The sequence below is a fragment of the Vipera berus genome (genome assembly GCF_964194415.1).
Source record: "Vipera berus genome assembly, chromosome: 2".
Classification (NCBI taxonomy): Eukaryota; Metazoa; Chordata; class Lepidosauria; order Squamata; family Viperidae; genus Vipera; species Vipera berus.
The window spans coordinates 235,639,572-235,660,544 of NC_138203.1; the positions used below are offsets into that span (position 1 = coordinate 235,639,572).

The 20,973-nt window shown below is 43.8% G+C and overlaps 1 protein-coding gene across 1 annotated transcript in view; it reads right to left on the reverse strand.

Moving 5' to 3' along the window:
* Positions 1-203: 203 nt before the first annotated feature.
* The window catches only part of KBTBD12 (kelch repeat and BTB domain containing 12), an 87,676-nt gene continuing 66,906 nt past the window's right edge, over positions 204-20,973 (reverse strand). The window contains exon 6 of the mRNA XM_081317728.1: positions 204-629. Coding sequence (XP_081173854.1) covers positions 460-629 — 170 coding nt within the window. The 3' untranslated portion in view covers positions 204-459. The remainder of the gene's footprint in view (positions 630-20,973) is intronic.

The window sequence follows — 20,973 nt, forward strand, 5'->3', positions numbered from 1 at the left end:
GCCAGTTTAATGAGATTAAGGCTATGTTTTGCTTTCCCTTTTTCCTTCTATTAAAAAAAATAGCTTCCATAGTATTCGTGTCAGTACAGAATCAACTATTTAAATTCTTTTATTTTTAAATACTTGCTATTGCTCTGTCTTAATTTTGATGCCATAAGCAACATTTTTTTTAATAATTCCTATTTTGCAAGGTAAGTTGAGTTTGGAGTCTTGAAAAGAAGAAAATAACAGTTTGGCACAGAGAATGCAGTATTATAAAAAGTTGTGGAAAATAAAAACATTGCATATTCTTTGAATTACTTCAGTAGGAATTTGCTATGTTGAAGCCAAGCTGTATATCATCTTTCAAAAACTCATGATGTGGAATTCTCTTTTCTAACCATCCATTGAAATTGCCACATATTAATATACCTCTGGTCCATTCAGGTGGCTTATTTATTTTCCATTAAAATTGCACACCTATTGTTCCATTAAATCAGAAGGAGGAGGGATGAGATCTCTTGGGTTCAGCTGAGCAACAAGGCAGACATCGTAGCTGTCGTGCATGAGGGCATTGACTGCAACAACATTCCAATGATTTTCCCAAGTGTCCAACTCTAGGATCTCTTTGGTGATCACTTCATGCCGAGCTGAAATAAAAAAAGAATAAGGTAGGCGTATAAATCAGATGAGTTCAGATACAAAGCGAGCAAAGGAGTCCAGAAACTAGGTTCTGCCTGTAAACAACATTTCAAAAATAATTTGGTACTGTACTTAGATAAAAAAGAGAGAGATGGCTATGGTTGAAACCTAGTGCCATGCCTCTTCTGGAGTATTTTTCTTTGGAAGAAGGCATCATCGAAGGCGGGCATGACTGCTGGCTTGATATTCCAAAATATACAACTATGTAGTTTGTTGAGAAATTCTATTTTGTGTTGATTCCATGGGCCATTCCCCTCCACTGTCCCCCCATCTGGCAACACAAAATAAGGTGCTCATAATATTTGTCATCTGATGGCCAATCCCTATCCTTCCTGTAGTGCATCTGTTTTGAGTCACTGGCAAATAGGGGTGTTGTCTTGATCTGGGAGCACAGTACTTGTATTAGCCTACATGTGTTTCTTTGCTAGATTTACATCCTGCCTTTTCACCAGGAGCTCAATCAATGTAATAGCATTCCTTGCTCACATTTTGCCCAGGATCACAACTTTGTCAGACAGATTGGGCTGAGAAAGAACCGTTGGTCCAAAATTACACAGGAGGTTTTCATGGCTGAGGATGCATTCCTTAACTACCCCTAGGTTTCCATTTAGTTTTGCTGCACTTCCCCTTCAGCAGATCACCAACCAGCGTGAAAAACCTCCACCAATTTGGACATCACAATAGGAATGGGATAGTTTTATTAAACTGCTTTATTTTCCCTTCTTCTCACTCCCAGCTTGGATATGGCACAAGTTAAAATAATGTAAAATAAAGATATCCATGGGGAAATATCCAGAAAGCAATAGCCTCTCTCAGAGAAGAGAGAGATGGGCCCTGACATATTTGTGTAACTAAATCAGTCCTATAGACCCAACAACTGAACTCTGACCAGCTTCTGGGCAACCACGTTTACTTAAATCTGCAAGTAATAAACAACAGCCTAATTCAATATTTCTCATTATTTTCTGCCCACTGCTATGAGGAAAAGCAGGAGGGCTGCATCTTATGGTAAAGATAACTTTTTCAAAAATATTGTAAAAGTGGATTAGCACAAAGGGATAATGTCTTCCCACTGGGAAGTCTATTTTCCTCCCTGTATGTTGTTGAAAAGATGCAGTAAAAAAACCAGATGACAGATATGAAAGCACTTCAAGAAACAAAGTGCTCAGAGAGGACAAATGCTGGGAAGGAAATGGATACAGGGGAGGCTGGCTAGTGATTGTGTGGAGGGCCATGTCCAATTTCCCCAACACTTCCAAAATATGTATACTCTGATCACATCCGCTGATAGTTACCTGACTTCACCTCTGAGGTTATGGGTGGAAAATTACTTAAACTTGGGATGGTATCAGAACAAGTGAGAAAATACTACTTACAGCTCATGAAGGCATAGCAGCGCTTTACTCACGGACAGGAGATGAGACAAGGGCAACATAATCAGGTCATGGGGGAAACTTTGTGTTATTAAAACATGATTTCTTTTATTTATGTATTATGTTTGTTAGATTTATATCCTCCCATTCCTCCAGGAACTTATAGTGGCCTACATAACAGTCACACTTTCATCACACTTATGGTCCTGACAATTCTTTGATACAGTTGTACTAAGAGACACCAACTGTCCGAGTGAACCTCAACAGCTAAGGGGTGACTTGAACATGGATCTCCCTGGTCCTACCCTAGAACTTTCTCTGATGGATGACATTTGCCTAGAAATGATGGCTAAGTGGAGGGTGGGAAGAGCTTTAGGAGTGCCAAGCATTCTTCTGTTAGTCATATTAAAGCAACCCAAAGTCACATAACCTGCAAAGAAGAAATTTAATTAAAAGACTTTTAGACTTTTAAAGCGAATCTTTGCATCTTTGTTTTTATGCATAACACTTCCCAATATGCCCAGAATGTTATAAAAACAGAGGAGGACAACACAGAACGCAATTAATTTGAATGACCTAGTAACTTAGAGCATTTGGAAAGCTAAGTGACAAAAGATCAATAGAATCAATAGAAAGGATTAATATGGAAAAGACAAGTTGAAACAAAGTTGCAGTTCTGTAACAACAAATCTTTACTTTTATACTCATAAATATTCTTTCAAGTTAAGTCATCTAACATTACTCATATGTACAGTAATGAAACAAGGTAAAGGTTCCCCCGCACATGCATGCTAGTCGTTTCCAACTCTAGGGGCTGGTGCTCATCTCTGTTTCAAAGCCGAAGAGCCAGCGCTTGTCCGAGGACGTCTCCGTGGTCATGTGGCCGGCATGATTAGATGCCAAAGGCGCACAGAACGCTGTTACCTTCCCACCGTAGTGGTCCCTATTTTTCTACTTGCATTTTTACATGCTTTCGAACTGCTAGGTTGGCAGAAGCTGTGACGAGTAACAGGCGCTCACTCTGTTATGCGGCACTCGGGATTCGACCCGCCAAACAGCCAACCATCTGATCGACAAGCTCAGCGTCCTAACCCACTGAGCCACCGCGTCCCTAATGAAACAAATATGATGCTATATTTACTATATGTAAAATTCTTGAGTTCCTTAACTACACCACAAGAAGAATCTAGTTCATATTTCTGAAGAAAGGTTCCCTCTGAATGTGGTTGTCTTGTCTTGTTGGTTATATTCTTGTATCTTTTCAACTGTTTTCACATAGTACATTGTTCAGCTGTAATTAACTGTAATTAAATTGCAGAACTGCAAGAAATGGGAACATGAAAAAAGTGTGATTGCAGCTAAGATTAATAACTTCTGTAGAAAGTGGCAAACCATACAAAACTGAATCAGTGAGAATTAATATTAGACTTGGTGCAGAGTAAAAAAAAAGTCATTTGGCTTCATGATGATGGCATTTAAATATTCTGATCATCTTACAATTTTTATTTTATTGTTAAAGGCTCTTTCATACATGGGGTTATATTGGCTTGCTTTAGGTAAAGGTAAAGGTTCCCCCGCACATGCGTGCTAGTCGTTTCCGACTCTAGGGGCCGGTGCTCATCTCCGTTTCATAGCCGAAGAGCCAGCGTTTGTCCGAGGACATCTCCGTGGTCATGTGGCCGGCATGACTAGACGCCAAAGGCGCACGGAACGCTGTTACCTTCCCACCGTAGTGGTCCCTATTTTTCTACTTGCATTTTTACATGCTTTCGAACTGCTAGGTGGGCAGAAGCTGGGACGAGTAACAGGCGCTCACTCTGTTACGCGGCACTCGGGATTCGACCCGCCAAACTGCCGACCTTCTGATCGACAAGCTCAGCGTCCTAACCCACTGAGCCACCGCGTCCCTATGGCTTGCTTTAAATTCACTTCAAATGTAATTTTAGAATTTATGAAGTGTTAAACATGTCCATTCAAATTCTTTTCAAAATTCTGTCCAGAAATAACAGCAATGACAACAATAGAGGCTATACATGTTTTTAGGGCAAATAAGAAAACAGCCTCCAGGCTTTAGGAAATGCTTTAAAGCAAACAGCAGTTTAATTCCTCTCTTGTAAGTTTCCTTGTTTGGAACAAGTATTGAATTTAGAAGAAGCAGTTCCATTCAAGCAAGCCTGTGAAATCAAAGCCAAGACTTCACAATGAGCGGCTTTTAACAAAGGCTGTAAAACTGTGCAGTAACCAAACCATCAAACAAGACAGAATTTTGGTTCAGAATCCCTTTTTCTTCTTCTTTTGTAAAGATGGAGAAATGGGAGAAATGGATAATTTTTCCATTTTTTTTCTACACACACTGTGGGATCTATAAATACCCTTACTGAATCTTGAAAGCCAGTAGAGAGAGGAGGAACAAAACTATAACTCAAAGCATTTTCACATCTTACTGAACCAGTTATAGCACGGGTGTCAAACTCAATTTCACTGAGGGCTGCATCAGCATTACGGTTGCCCTCAGGGGGCCGGGTGGGTATGGTCTGGGTGGGTGTGGCCTACTGGGTGGGCGTGGCTAGAGTGTGTATGGCCTACTGGGTGGGCATGGCCAGCTCTATATCGTTCGCATCAAGGGTGCCTATGAGGGCCTGGGCAAGAGTGGGACAGATCTGAGGGTCTCTGGCAGAAGGAGGGTCTCTGGGCCAGGGCCAAGGCAGTGGGGGCCTTTCCCTCATGGCTTCATGGGCCGCATGAAACCACTTCGCGGTCCGGATCTGCCCCCCCCCGGGCCTTGTGTTTGACATGTCTGAGTTATAGCGTTGCCTTTGTGTTTTGTCCAAATTCAAGAATGAGGCTGCTGATTGATGCACACTTTCATTATCAGTCTCGACATAGTTTTGACAATCCTAAGCCTCAAACTCTTTGATATAGTTTTGACAATACTTAGTATCATAAATCTGTTTTTATGTAAACAAAATTGATAATTTCTTGTCAGTTTCATTTCAAGTTTTAAATCATGGAGATAAGTGGTATCTTATCCCTCTGGTATCTTGAGGGAGGACTGTTCAATTTTAACATAGATGGCCTCTTTTACCCCTCTTTCAAACCACTGGTTCTATCTGTCCAAAATGTGGACTTGGCTGTCTTCAAAAGAGTGACCATTTTTTCAAATGCAGATGGACTGCTGAATCCTGATGGAATTTGTTCTCCTATGTTTTGCCATTTGTTTGTGAAGTCATTGTTTTATTTCTCCAATGTACAGATTTGAACATGTCTCCCTGTATTGTACTGCATATATCACATTTCACAGTTTGTGTCTGAGTATTTTATCCTTGGGTGGATGAGCTTTTTCCTTAGTTTAAAGTTTAAAGTTGTTAGAGTGGAAGACCTGGCCAATGTGGCAACTGTTGGAACTGTTAGGTATTGTAGTCCAAAACTATCTGGGAGACCGTAGCCAGCCTACTACCTCTTTTACAATTAGTGCAGTCTCCTTAAGAACCATACAATTGTAATATAAAAGCAACTGATTCAGTACCAGTTAAGATCAGGGAGAGCCAGGCTCAATCCTTATTAAATCAATCGTAGCTAATCTTCCAATTCAGAAGCAGACCCACCAGCTTTGGAGAAGATTTCAGGGCTTCCCCAAATGATTTTGCTGAATGACTTCGGGTCTGTCTCTCACAACCACATCATGGGGTGGTTGCAAAGATGAAATGGACGAACTCATTTCTCTTACTATTCTGGAGTGGCCAAAATGAGAGCAGGATCCTTCCTTTTCTTTCTGGATTGTTGGGCCAAAGAGAGAGGCATGGGAAGCAGCAGCAGCAGAGACCAAATGGATCATTTAGGGAAATCTTCTCCAAAGCACCCCTAGAAAGCTAATGGTCCTTTTAAATTGGAAGACTAGCTACAATTGAGACAATGGCACAAAGCAAGTTGCTTCCTCTTTAAAAAATTATATTGTTACTTGTCTTGCCACAACTCTAGCGAAAATAATCTCCCCTGAAACTGTATTAGCCCCAGGGAAGAAAACTCTCTGGCATTTTGGTATCTGTCATTATTATAAAGCTCTTCCATTTATGCAGCCTATTCTATCCAGCACGACTAATGAGCTCTCCATAAGACGCTCTTTTAAATATCGCAAGATGTTCATAAACCTCTACCTATTTTGCCATTCAGCCATAAATGGGCTGGGGTTTGCTGTTAATGTTGTGTGACTTCTGTAGTTTCCCTGACACAATATTGCCCTTTGCGTGCAGAGACTGACAGATTGCTTTAGGGTATAAAATAAATATTTAATCTGTTTTTCTATTTGTTTTAAAATTGCATTTTATATATGGTAGAGTTAACCATTATCCTTGCAGTTCAATATACTGATTGCTTCTTCTTACTCCATTTTTTTTAATGGCAAGATGCAATTTTCAATAAAGATAATTTTGATTTTTTTTAAAAAAAACAAGCTTCAAGGTTTTCTTATAATTCTAGTCAAACACCTGCATATTATGTAATTGTCATACCGTTTTCATTTAAACTGAACAGGAAATAAGTAGCCTAGTGATGAAAACACTTGAATTCTTCTTTAAGGTTTTATATCTGAGCTGTATTTCAAATGCTGAGTGGCCACTTTCAGATTCCTATCATGTGAAAAGAAACCAAATTCCAAAAAAAAGAAAAGCTCAGGTTGTCAGAAACACTTGACATATAATGATGTTTAAGTATGCCATGGAAATAATTGTGCCATAAAGATTGTCTATGAGAAGAGAATGGGAAATTATATGGGAATTTATAACTGAAAATGATTAGCTCTAGTTCTTAAATCACTGAAAGATTCTGTTTCTACATGACCATTCAAATACCCCCACCGTTGAGATTTATTATTTTGTCTTATCTCCCCTTCTCTTTGCTCCTCTTTTTCCTTGGCGTAAGGGTTGTAAGCAAGGCTGCCCTGGAGTCCCACTACTAACAAAACTTTGTTAGTGAAGGCTGAGAAGAAACCATAAATTTGGACCAGATGTATGTATTCATGTATTCCTCTTGTATACTGCTCAGAAAGAGTGAACGCTCTGCTGCCACCCTCTGACTGCCGCTTGTACCCCAATGCACAGGCTACCACAGACATGTCAAACACAAGGCCCAGGGGCCGGATGTGGCCCGCGAAGTGGTTTCATGTGGCCTGCGAAGCCATCCTGGGAACAGTGAGGGAATGGCCCCCACTGCCTTGGCCCTGGCCCAGAGACCCTCCTTCTGTCAGAGACCCTCAGATCTGTCCCACTCCTGCCCAGGCCCCCATAGGCACCCTTGATGTGAATGATGTAGAGCTGGCCATTCCCACCCAGTAGGCCATACGCACTCTAGCCACGCCCACCCAGTAGGCCACGCCCACCCAGGCCACACCCTCCCAGCCCCCTGAGGGCAACCGCAATGCTGATGCGGCCCTCAATGAAATTGAGTTTGACACCCCTGGGCTACCAGAACAAACAGAGAGCATTTGAAGTCCTAACGTGGGAGGAGAAATATGATACCCTGTGGATTGCTGAAACTTGGTGGGATGATAGCTTTGGAAAGCTATGATTTATTTTTAAGGAAACAGACTTAACAGAAAGGGAAAGGGTGTTAATAGCAATAGCACTCAGACTTATATACCGCTTCACAGAGTTTTACAGCCGTCTCTAAGCAGTTTCCAGAGTCAGCCTATTGCCCCCAACAATCTGGGCCCTCATTTTACCGACCTTGGAAGGATGGAAGGCTGAGTCAACCTTGAGCCATTCAGAATCAAACTCCTGGAGTGAGCAGTGAATTAGCCTGCAGTACTGCATTCTAACCACTATGCCACCGCGGCTCTTATCTGCGTCACCATGCCTCTTATCTGTAAGCTGTACCTATGTTAAGCTGTACATAAAGGAAAAAAATGTACAGAAATTCAGGAATCAGAGTATGAAAATTCTTATTGAGAGTGTTTGGGTAAGAATAAAGGGCAGGGAAGGGAACTTATATTAGTATAAGAGTTTATTATGGACTGTCAGAAGAAGCATAAGATATGGACGAGGCCTTCCTATGTCAGATAAACATATTTCCACTTCTTCACTATAGTAACACTAGGAGATTTCAGCCATGCCAACATCTTCTAGAATTCTAACTCTTCTAAGAATTAGAAGCCCAATTAATTCATTTCCTCTCCAGCTGATAGTTTCATTTTACAAAAAGTGGAAGGGAAAAAAAGGAACTTTGGCTTAGAAATGGGACCTATGCTACAGATGAGCTCCATAAATCATCTGCCATCCTCATCCTTCCAAGAGCATCAACAGGAGGCACTATTAAGGTGGATGCTACTCAATCTGAGGACCATCTGCTGATGCTTCTTTCCCTTTCTCCCGCCTCTCCATCTCATACTTTTAATAATCCTCCACAATACACTCCTGAGCATACCTCAAGAGTGCTACAAGAAGAGAACATCTGGATTTCACATACAGAAGGCAGTATATATGCAATGTGATTCAAGATCCAGAATCTAACAGTACATCTTTTGTGAGGGGTTTGCCACGGGCATTCCATTCAACTAATGCTGTTAAATTAGTGGAGTTTTTTTTTTTTTAGTTTGCTTTAAGTTTGCCAAATTCAAGGTGTCAGCTTTGACTCTGAAACTCAGTGAACTTGGCCTTAGGAAGTCTTGGACAGCATTTCTTTTTTGCCTTCTTTCTCAATGAATAACAGTTGCCTGGGAGAAGTTTTGCTTCAAGTGCTAATGCTCTCTATCGAAGCCCAGAATTATTTAATGAAAATACTTTTTCCAGCACATTTTATCTTTGTCAGAATTGATATTTCTTGATGCCTTCTGTCTTTCCTGAGTTGCTAATGCTTTTACCTAGTTTTAGGTAATTTTGCTCTATGTATTTCTTTATTTCTATTAGATTGATCATTCTTCCTCCTGGTAGCCAAGTGTTGTATGTAGGGCTGTTCTAGATGTATCTGCATAGAATGATCAATAAAGTCAAGATGGCAGCCACAATGGCTTTTTATATGTGTTGCTTAGTTGCTTTGCTCACATTGTTGGGGATGCATCTTGATTTTGCTCCACAGACACCCTTCGCCATGCCAATTTTCCAAAAGAGAGGCGTCATAACCCCACAAGAGTACGTATGAAGCATCTCTCTTCAAACCCAATGTGGCCTTTTCTTCTTGCTCATGAACTGACCAAGCAATTTTTCTCTAATTTTCTCTCACGATGGTAATCCTGAATCAAGTTAAGTAAAAACCCAGGCTGAGGATGGACTTGGGCCTCCATGGTCTTAGTCCAACACTTTACCTTGCTACTCTGTCTCCTTTTCATAATAAGTGTGATTTTGATGTAATGGTTTCTGATTATTCATATACAGTATATTTACAGTTGAACAATTAAGACTCAACAACTTAGTATTAGTCTTCCAGTTATGAGAATTACCAACAATTTAAAATCCCAAGGTGAGCATTACTTTTATCTATATAGGAATATATGAGCATGTGAATATGGGCAGTGGCCTGCTAGATTAGACCCCTGTCCCACTAGTTTAGCAGTTTGTTCTCATGGTGGTCAGCCAATTGCACATGGAAGCCTACTAGTCTTGCAGCAGATGGCCTTTAGAGGCAGTTGCACTGGCATGAAGGCCACTAGCCTTTGACACTGATGCCTTTCATAAATTGGTCCAACCCCTTTTTTAAAAAGCCAATCTAGCTGGCATCTCATGACAGTGAATTCCAAAGTTTTATTATGTTTTGTGGGGGGGGGGAATCCTTTTGTCTTTCCTGATTATTCCAGGATTCAATTTCATTGGGTGAATCCTGGTTCTAGTATTTTGCTAGGGAAAATTTGTTATTTCACTTTCTCCACATCATGCATAACTTTGTATACTGCAATAATATTCTTTGTCATGTGTCTCCTTTCTAAACTAAAATGCCCAAATGTTGCAACCTCTCCTCAGACGGAAACTGCTCTAGCATTTTTTTTCCATCTTAATTGCCCTCCACTAAACACTCTCCTGCTCCACCATATTCCTTTTGAGATGCAGTGGCCAGAACTACACACAATATTCTAGATGCAGCCACACCTTTGGTTTATATAAGATCATTATAATATTGGCATCTCTCTTCTCATTACCATTCCTTATTATTCCTAACAAGCTATTGGCCTTTTTTTACAGGTAGATATGTTGTGTCAACACCTTCATTGAACTATTTATCATTACCCCAGGATTTCTTTTCTCATCATGCAGAGCTAGCTCTGATTCCATTAGTTTATATGAGTAATTACAAGTTTGGCACCAGTATGAATCACTTTACACTTGTTCATATTCAGTGATATTCACCATTTGATGTTCACTCCCCTAATGTGCAGAGGATCGTCTAGAGATCTTCAGTCCTTTTTTGTTTTATCACTTTGAAAAATTATTGTCATCAGCAATGCTGGCTATTCCACTAGTTATGCTGATTCCACATCTAAAGCTAATACTTTTTTATTTCCTAAAGCAGGGGTGTCAAACTGCCAGCCCGTGGGCCGGATGCGTCATGGCAAAACTGCGCCCACCCCATTGCTGGCAATGGAAAAAAAGTTGTGATATGTTGCAACACATCACATGATGTTGCGAGTTTGACACCCCTGTCCTAAAGAGATAAATGCTAAATGTATAGTCTGAAGTAAGCCACCATTCTCAACAAGGTCTCTTTAGGGTTTAATTTGATAGGAAAAGGCATCTATAATCCTGTATAAATGGTAAAGGTTCCCCCGCACATGTGTGCTAGTCATTTCCGACTCTAGGGGCCGGTGCTCATCTCCGTTTCAAAGCCGAAGAGCCAGCGCTTGTCCGAGGACGTCTCCGTGGTCATGTGGTCGGCATGACAATCAAAAACATTTGCCTTGTAATCAGTAGATTCGTGGCAAAAAATTAGTAACCCAGCCTGTCGGAAAACCACAGGTGACGCTTACTTACTTATAGTTCTGGAAGCTCATTTTAAGAAAGCTGCTTCTCAGAGTAATAAGGAAGCATATTGCACAATGAAGTGACACAAAGATGATGATGATGATGATGATGATGATGATGACAGTAGTAGTAGTAGTAGTAGTAGTTGTTGTTGTTGTTGTTGTTGTTGTTGGAAGGGACCTTTGAGGTCTTCTAGTCCAACCCCCTACTCAGGCAGGAAACCATTTCAGACAAATGATGCAAATGCAAAACAGGATTGCTGAAACTTTCATGGGTGGACAAAATTACTTTCAACTGGAGAAGATCAGTACTTGTGATACCGGGCTGTAAGTGGGAAGTAAGATGAATAAGGAGATGGGGAGAATTTTGTCTTGCATTAATGTTATCATTAGCCCAACATTAGCAGAATCAGCACACTTAAGAGGCAAACTGCAGTCTGATTGCTCTGATGGGGAAAGACTTGCCTAGTATCCGCAAAAGTATTGGCAAAAGAAGGTTAGCTCTTTATAATGAGCTCTCTTGATGCTCACTATGATTAGCTTGAAGGAAGCAATATTGAGAAGTAAATTAAGGACAAAACTTCATGATTGTAGTCACTTGAGTTCCAGGAATAGCTCCATGCTCAGTGTCAGCTGGCTGTCAGATCTCAGTAACTATATTGCCTCAGTTTTGCTTTGAGGAGTTATTTAAGAAGTCATGTCTTCCTTTCTGAAATTTACTTCAGAAGGAATTCTGACATGAGACCATCAGATAACATTTCTTACTAAAGAAATTGTCATTCTACTTCAAGAACAAATAATAAAAGACTTTCCCCACTGCAGTATTGTAAAATGTAATTTATGTTTTTATTAGGATTAGATTGGAGAAAACTCTTTTAGAAGTTGAAATGGGCAAAACTGGATTAAGACAGGAAGCAACAATATCATTTGCATAACAGTTCCTTTTGAAATTTTCTTCAAAATATAGTGTTCAGTCTTAGCTAAGAAGCCAATGCAAGATTTTAATTTGGAGGGAAGAAAATATGAATATTTTGTGAAGCATAAATAAGCTCTTGCAAGCTCATCAGATCTCTCTCCAGAGAATTCAAACTTTGAGAGACTAGTTCAGTCTTAGCAGACTGCAAAATAAATTCTCAGCTTCAGTAAAAACAGAAAAGTTATTCTCTATTTTAATGTGAAATTTGTTTCTGTAGTTCCAGCCTGAACTTAAGTATTCCAGCTAATTTGAAGTTCCTCCACCTGCCAAGCTGTAGCAATTAAGGGTGAATGGGAGAAAAGGAGAAGGAAGAAGGTGATCAAATTCAGGAAAGGAAGAAGAGAATCACCCCAAGTAATCCACCCTTCTTGCTTTCACTATTTGTATATACTTGATTTTCTTTCATCAGAAAAATGTTTGCTTTTTACCGACTTTTTCTCTTTAGAATTAGTCTTCATTTTAATTTAGTCTTTTATGTTGCTTGTATGGCATTTTCTCTACAGGGCCATCTTGTTTTTAAAGGTTTTAAAAATGATCTTTGGGATTTTTGAACCAGCGTCCAGTATTCTTTTGCAATAATATGGGTAGATGGTGAATAGAAAATTAGGTCAAATATATAAAATTTAAAGTACCTGGCACAATTTAATTGCTATTGTTCACATTATTTTGTCCAAACAGGTTCAAAGAATAGCCAGCAAAAAAAAGCAGTTCTGTTGTTCATTCTTTTAATGTGAACTTGCAACTCTGAAATTGCCTACAGAGAATTCTTGTAATTATTTGCTGGCTAAAGGGAATAGTAAAATCGATCTAAATTGAAATCTCTGCAACTCTTGATGTCAAGTTTATAATTCTGGAAAATTCTGATGACAATTTCACATCACCCTTTCTCACATGCCACTCAAATGGCAGAAAGCAAAACAAAACAAAAAGACAAAACCTCCATTGGGGCAGTAGCAAAAAAACGTGGGGAAAAAAACGTGGTGCAAAGTGAACACCAAAAAAAAAAATGCTTTGCTTCTTTAAGGTCCTAAGTGATTTTCATACCAACTTCATTTCCCATGTGTTTAATTGGTTCACTATAGAACTGTGAAAAATGATTTGAAAAAAGGCCCTTTCCTTTATTTCCGTATTCTTCCAGGTGCTACTCAGGAAAAAGATTAAACTGGGCAATTCAGTCCAGTGTTCCAAGTTAAGTTCCAATGGAGATGATCTAGTAATCACCAGAGAATGCTTGCTGGGGCTTTTACTAGCAGTTCGAAAGCACGTAAAAAATGCAAGTAGAAAAATAGGGACCACTACAGTGGGAAGGTAACAGCGTTCCGTGCGCCTTTGGCGTCTAGTCATGCCAGCCACATGACCACGGAAACGTCCTTGGACAAGCGCTGGCTCTTTGGCTTTGAAACGGAGATGAGCACCGGCCCCTAGAGTCAGAAACGACTAGCACGCACGTGCGGGGGAACCTTTACCTTTACCTTTTTATGTCTCTGCAAGAAATCTTAAAATGGCAATAATATGCTTCAATACATCTTTCCGATATTTGATTTCTGGCTCTCAGTATATTCATTTATTGTACATGTATCATTCTTCTGTAAAAGTCATGCTCTTTTGATGTTGGATATTTTCTTTGTTCATGCTTTTTGACATTTTATTAATATTTACTTCAGTTTGAAAAATACTTTGCATATCCATGGATAAATAAAGCTTATAGGCAAACCAGAAAATATTTCCTGCTAATGCAGATTTCCAACTGTATCTCCATTGGATAATATGCTGAAGCTTCCTAGTTTTCATTAATGTTCTAAAAATATTCATTTCCTCTGTCTGTTAATATAGCTGAAGGATGTTTTTCAGTAAATTTTGAGAGCCCTTCTACCTATAAAGGATGGAGTAATAGGGTAAAGAAGTTTGTTGGTATATTAAATTCTTTGTTGATCTTAGATTGAGAGCTGAGCTAGAAGCAAGTATCTGTGTCAAGCCCCGCCGGCTTGCCATCCGTCCGGGCCTCGCCATCCTCGCTGTTGTCGCCGTCGTCCTTGCCAACTCCGCCCCCCTCAGCAGCAACACAGGCCCGCCGGCCTTCCAGAGCCGCCGCAGCTCGTTGCCGAACAGCTGACGGGCACGTCCGCAGCTACCTGGCAGGGGCGGAGATGGGCGCTCACCGGCCGGCTCACAGGCGCGCCTGCACCGTGCGGACCCGCCGCCCAACAGCTGACGGGCGCACCCACAGCCAACCGACTTTTTCCATGGTTTGTTTGGTGTGTTGGAGAAATAAACCTTGTCACCCGTACCTTCGTTGTGTTCGTGTTTCATCGCTGAGGACGTCGTGACAATCTGATTTTAAAAGGACAATGACTCTGATGGAATCCTGATGGAAATTAGATTTAATCTGTAACCATTGTTAGTTTGTTTTTCTGAGTCTGGCAATAAAAACAATTGTATGGGCGGATGCCGATTTGGGAAAAAGAGGCGTTCGCCCTGGAGACGTGGCATCATCTATTGGAGGGGGCTGCCCACCCCTTCGAGGTCTGGACAGACCATAAAAATGTAGAGGTACTACAGTCACCAAGAAGGCTGGCGCCTAAGCACGTCAGGTGGGCTCTCTGCCGGGGGGACGGAACTTTCTTGCCGACACGCTCTCACGGCTTCCGCAGTACAACACCAAATGGGAAGCAGTGGTGCAAGAGCTCATCCCGCCAGGTGGATCTGCGGCCGCGAACCAGGCGGTCTTCAGGGTGGGGGACGGTCTGTCCCGTGCCATGAGTGATGCTCTGGCTACGGACACCTGGCTGAAGGAGCACCCCGGCCTTCTCCCCATGCGCGATGGCTTGGCCTGGCACAGGGATAGGCTGTATGTGCCCCGTGCTCTTTGCTCCACTGTTCTGCACCGGTGTCACGACGCCAAACAGGCCGGCCATTTCGGCTTCCTCAAAACCCTACACTTGGCACGGCGCCAATTTTGGTGGCCGTGCATGAAGACAGACGTGGAACAACATGTCCGAAGCTGTCACGTGTGTGCCACAGCAAAACCCCGTGTTGAGAAGCCATTAGGACTGTTACAAACGGTATCGGACCCCGAATGGCCATGGCAAGACGTTGCCATGGACTTTGTCATCGGGTTGCCGAAAAGCAGGGGCCACACGGTGATCTGGATGGTTGTTGACCTCTTCTCCAGACAGGCTCACTTCATCCCCTGTAAAGGACTACCGTCTGCCAAACGGTTGGCATGGATGTTTCTTACACATGTCTATCGGCTACACGGAGTATCCCGACGGATAATCTCGGATCGTGGGGTCCAATTTACGGCACGGTTCTGGCGGGAGTTTCTGCGACACATCGGGTCCACCCAGGGCCTGAGCTCTGGCTATCACCCGAGCACCAATGGAGACGCTGAGAGGGGCAATGCCACAGTGGAAAGGCTTCTCAGAAGTTACGTGTCATACCAACAAACAGACTGGGTAGACCTCCTTGTGTTTGCTGAGGTCACCCACAACAATGCTGTGCACAGCAGCACGGGCTTGACACCGTATCGGGTGGTGGCGGGGTATGACCTTTGTCCCTGTCCCTGAGTGCGGTCAAGGACTGGTAGCGCCCACCGGGCCCAGGGAGTGGATGCGCCAACTAGAGGGTGTTTGGAAGGTCGCCAAGGAGGCGATGGCAAAGGCCCAAGCAAGGGCAAAGGAGCAGGCAGACAGGAAGCGGGAACCTTATGAGACCCCCAAGGCTGGGGAGTGGGTATACCTGTCGACTAAGTACCTACAGTTGCGGGTGCCGAGCAAGACGTTAGGCCCCAAGTTCCTTGGCCCTTTCCAAGTGGTCCGAGTGATCAACCCCATGACAGTACAACTACGGTTGCCGAAGTTCCTAGGGAAGGTCCACCCGGTCTTCCACAGCAGCCTGCTGAGACCCGCCAGGGGATTGACAGGGAGGGTGGGTGCAAACGCACCGGGGCCTGTCCACGGGGACCAGTACAAAATACAGGCAGTCCTCGATTCACGGGTACAGAGGGGACGGCTGCAGTATCTCATGCTGTGGAAGGGGTACCCACTGTCAGAGGCTTCCTGGGTGGATAGAGGGGATGTCCGGGCAGCCCGCCTGGTCACGGCCTTCCATCATGCACATCCAAACAAGCCGGGGGGTGGAGCCGGGGACTCAGTGGCCGGGGTCCACAGACATCCATCTTGTTGTCCTTCCTTTTCAGGTGGGCCTGTGGTAGGGGAAGCCGACTGTCAAGCCCCGCCGGCTTGCCATCCGTCTGGGCCTCGCCATCCTTGCCGTTGTCACCGTCCTCGCTGACTCCGCCCCCCTCAGCAGCAACACGGGCCCGCCAGCCTTCCGGAGCTGCCGCAGCTCGCCGCCAAACAGCTGATGGGCGCGTCTGCGGCTACCTGGTGGGGGCGGAGCCGGGCGCTCACCGGCCGGCTCACGAGCACACCTGCGCCGTGCGGACCCGCCGCCCAACAGCTGATGGGCGCGCCCGCAGCCAACCGGTGGGGGTGGGGCCGGGCGCCCTCCAGCCAGTTACTGGGCGTGCCTGTGCAGGACGAGCCCGCCGCCAAACAGCTGATGGGCGTGTCCACGGCCGATCGGCGGGGGCGGGCGCCCTCCAGCCAGCTACCGGGCGCGCCTGCGCCATGCAGACCCGCTGCCAAACAGCTGATGGGTGCATCCGCGGCCAACCGGCAGGGGCGGGGCCAAGCGCTGCCCAGCCAGCTACCGGGTGCACCTGCACAGTACGGACCCCCGACACCCGGGCAGCCGGCTCCGGAGCTGCGGGATGCGCCTGCATCTGGGCCCTGGACACAGCACTAGCTGGAGGCCACACGAACAATGGAGCGCCCCGCAAGTGCTCATATGCAGCCGGAGCCAGGGCAAGCGGAGAGCGAGAGAGAAGCAGCCAAGAGGACTAGCGCAGACTGGATGGTGGCCATGCCTGCGCTGCCTCTCTTGTCAGCCGGGCGTACGGCTGGACCAGGGGGGGAAAGCACAACCGCAGGAACAGGAGGGCCAGGGGGACATGGAGCAGGGGAAGGACGGGACTCACCTGGAGGACGGCCCGGCAGGACATGGCAACACGCGCGATGGGTGGTGGGCGTGCACGGTGGTGGGTGGGGCTTTTATGGGGAAATGGGCGGATGCCGGTTTGCTCTGGCAGGGTGGGGTTAGGGCGGTGCTGCACGATAAAAGGAGAGTTGAGGCAGGATGCCGTCAACGCTGACTTTTTCCATGGTTTGTTTGGTGTGTTGGAGAAATAAACCTTGTCACCCGTACCTTCGTTGTGTTCGTGTTTCATCACTGAGGACGTCGTGACAATCTGATTTTAAAAGGACAATGACTCTGATGGAATCCTGATGGAAATTAGATTTAATCTGTAACCATTGTTAGTTTGTTTTTCTGAGTCTGGCAATGAAAACAATTGTATAAGTTTAGGCTGTGTTTTTATGGCTTTCTTTCCTTACCTTCTGTCTTTGATGGGAGAGCTGCCTCTGGGGTATAATATATACATTGTTTCTGCATTGCCCTTTTTGGATCTAATGGGCTATTATAGTTGTATTGTTGTAATGCTGCTGGGTAACATTTATTCCTGCATGACATCTATGGACTAAATTGCCACCAATCACCACAGCAACAAGACAATTACAGAAGCCCAATAACTGGAAACAATACTGATATTGTTTGTTGTTATTGCCAGGTTAGTATGTCTGTTCTTCTGTTGCCAGATTCAGCACAGGCAGAGGTAGTCAATCAGATGTCAACTAGGATTTGTCAGCGTTGCTGCAAAGATTGTGGGACACAGTAAGAATGAATAAATGTACTTTATCAGGAACTAAACCTGAACTAAAATCTACTTTATCTAAGGAGTGACTGAAAGAACTAGAATCACAGAACTGTAATATCTATAACTCCCTAGCCTAGCCTCAAAGCAAAAAGGTGGGATAGATTTAGATTTAGATTTTATTAGCTTTATATACCGCCCTTTTCCCGTAGGACTCAGGGCGGTTTACAAGGTATTTAAAACATCAATACAAAAATTAAAAAACAATTAAAAATGATTAAATTCAGTCCCTGAAGTAGAATATAAAAACCCCAATTAAAACTCTCAGCCTGGGCCGGAAAGCTCAAAGAGCCAGGTCTTCAGGTCCCGGCGAAATGAGCAAAGGTCGGGGGCAGTCCTAAGCTCCACGGGCAGCTGGTTCCAAAGGGCAGGCGCACCCACAGAGAAGGCCCTCCCCCTGGGTGTTATCCACCGGCAGTCTTTTACCGGTGGCACCCTGAGAAGGCCCTCCCTGTGGGAGCGCACAGGACGAAGGGAACTTGATGCTGGCAGCAGGTGTTCCCTCAAATATCCCGGACCCAAGCCATTTAGGGCTTTATAGGTCATCACCAGCACCTTGAATCTCACCTGGAGGGCAACCGGAAGCCAATGCAGCTCACGGAGTAGAGGTGTTACATGGGAGTATCGGGAAACCCCCATCACAACTCGCGCGGCTGCATTCTGCACCAGCTGAAGCCTCCGAGTGGTCCTCAAGGGCAGCCCCATGTAGAGAGCGTTGCAGTAGTCTAACCAGGAGGTCACGAGCGCATGAGTGACTGTGCGTAGGGCATCTCGGTCCAGGTAGGGTCGCAACTGGTGCACCAGGCGAACCTGGGCAAAAGCCCCCCTGGTCACGGCTCCTATGTGATCTTCAAAACTGAGCCATGAATCCAGGAGGACGCCCAAGTTGCGAGCCCTATCAACGGGGGGGGGGGTAACACCTCACCCCCCATCGTTAAGGATGGAATAGACTGGTTAACCCGAGATGCCGGTATGCACAGCCACTCAGTCTTGGCAGGATTGAGACGAAGCCTGTTTCTCCCCATCCAGACCCAGACCGCCTCCAGGCAACGGGACACCACGGTGAGGGCATCACTCGGGGTTCGGGGTGGAGAAAAAAAGTTGGGTATCACCAGCATACTGATGATACCCCACCCCGAAACCATGAATGATCTCGCCCAGCGGCTAGTTTATAATGGAAGAACTAATTGCTATTTTTATTGCAAAATTACTGGAGGATTTTATTTCACCCACAATCTTTCCTGATTTGCACAAATGTGACCATATTTTTCCCCCTGCTATGTTTCCATGACATTGGCTTATCTCTCCTCCAGTCCATGAAAGAGACTTAAGTAGTTCTTATTTTCCCCAGAGTTAAATGCAGTGCTCCCCCTCTTCAGCAAAGCTTCAGCAGTAGCTGCAACAGGTATAAAATTGATAATGCTTTTCTGTCATTAAAGCAGAGAGAGAGAGGGGGGGGGGTAATTTGATTGGAGAAGGGACAAAGGGGGCGGGGAAGAATCACCAAAGCATGTCTTATCCATTTCAGGCTGACTTGGGCATGCCTGTCCCTTCTGGTGTCAGGTTTGTCTGCTGCCATTCTTCTAAAGAGCATTTAAAGAATGCTAAAGATTTTAGACAAATCTTTTAGATCAGAGGTCTGCAACCTTTTGGGCACCATGGACCGGTTCTGTGGAGAGAGATTTTTCCATGGACCAGAGGCTGTGTGGTTTTCTGTGCTGGATGCATCTCGCAGATGGGGCTTTGCTTGTTTGTGCAGACTGCCACAGACCGGTACTAGTTCTTGCCAATAAACCTAAAGTAGTGGTCATTGGAATTGTTCAATAACACTAGACTGTTCTGCCAGCAATTGTCACTCCTTTAATTCTCTGCCTCTTATCAGTTTGGCAGAAGACAAAAATTGAAATAGTGGAATCGCTTAATGGTCTACAAGTAGGTTAAGTGTGCAGGTCAAAGAGCAGGACTGAAAGCTAATAGTAAGTGGAATTTATTTTTTATTTTTTATTTTATTTTAATTCCATTTATATCCTGCCCTTCTCCGAAGACTCAACAAGAACAACAACAAAATAACAATTTTCCCCAGGCATTTGGGCTAGGAGTTTAGATGAGCTCTGCTGTTGTTGATGTTGATATGCATGTTTGTGTTTGGGAGTGAGATTGTTGTTTATCCTTAGGCATCATGATTGTATATTGTAGGAGATGTCCCAAACCTGTACCTATAATCATTTTGTAGCTTCCCTGATACTTTGGACTGCAAGAACAGATTCTTCCAGAGAACGAACTGCCCCCGGAGCTGTGGATGGCCCCTGGCTTTCGGTCCTTCCACCGTGACCTAAAGACCTGGTTATTCCAATAAGCGGGCCTGGACTGATCATAGTTTTTAAATTTGGTTTTTTATTGGTTTAAATTGTTCTTATTTCTTATATTGTTTAATCCTCTTTTAATTTTTGTATTTTTGTATTTATATCTTTAACTTTTTATTGTTGTGAGCCACCCTGAGAGAAGGGAGAAGGGAGAAGGGCGGCATATAAATTTAATAAACCTGAAACCTGAAACTTCTTGCCACTGATTTACTGTGGAGTGGCAATCCTCTTCTTTCAGTATCTTCTGGATTGACTAAGAAGATATGTGATACAGGCTAGAAAATCAATGATGTTCCAGAAGACTAAGGAGAGCAAATGTTCAAAAAGGGCAAGGAGGGAGACTGGGAAAACTTTAGATCTGTCAGCTTAACATTTATACTGGGCAATGTCCTTGAACAGGTTATCAAGCAGTGTGTTTGTGAGCATTTGGATGCAACAACTGACAGGCTCCAGTGTGGATTTGTCACAAACAAACCATGCCACGCTAAGCTTATCTCCTTCTTTTGTAATAGTATTTAGCTTAGCAGGTCAGGGGAATGCTGTAAAGATAGCATACCTGAACTTCAGAAAAATTATGACAGAGTTTTCATGGTATTTTCCTTAATAAAATGGTAAAGTATGTCAGACTTACAGCTGGCTGAAAAAGTACATGTAAAGAGTGCTCGTTAACGGATTTACTTTAGCTTGGAGGCAAATACTGAGTAGAGTTACAGAAAGCTTTTTCTTGCTCCTTGATCTATTCAACATTTTTGTATCAATGATTGGAAGATAGAGTTAAGGGAATATTTAGAAAAGTCTTCAGATAA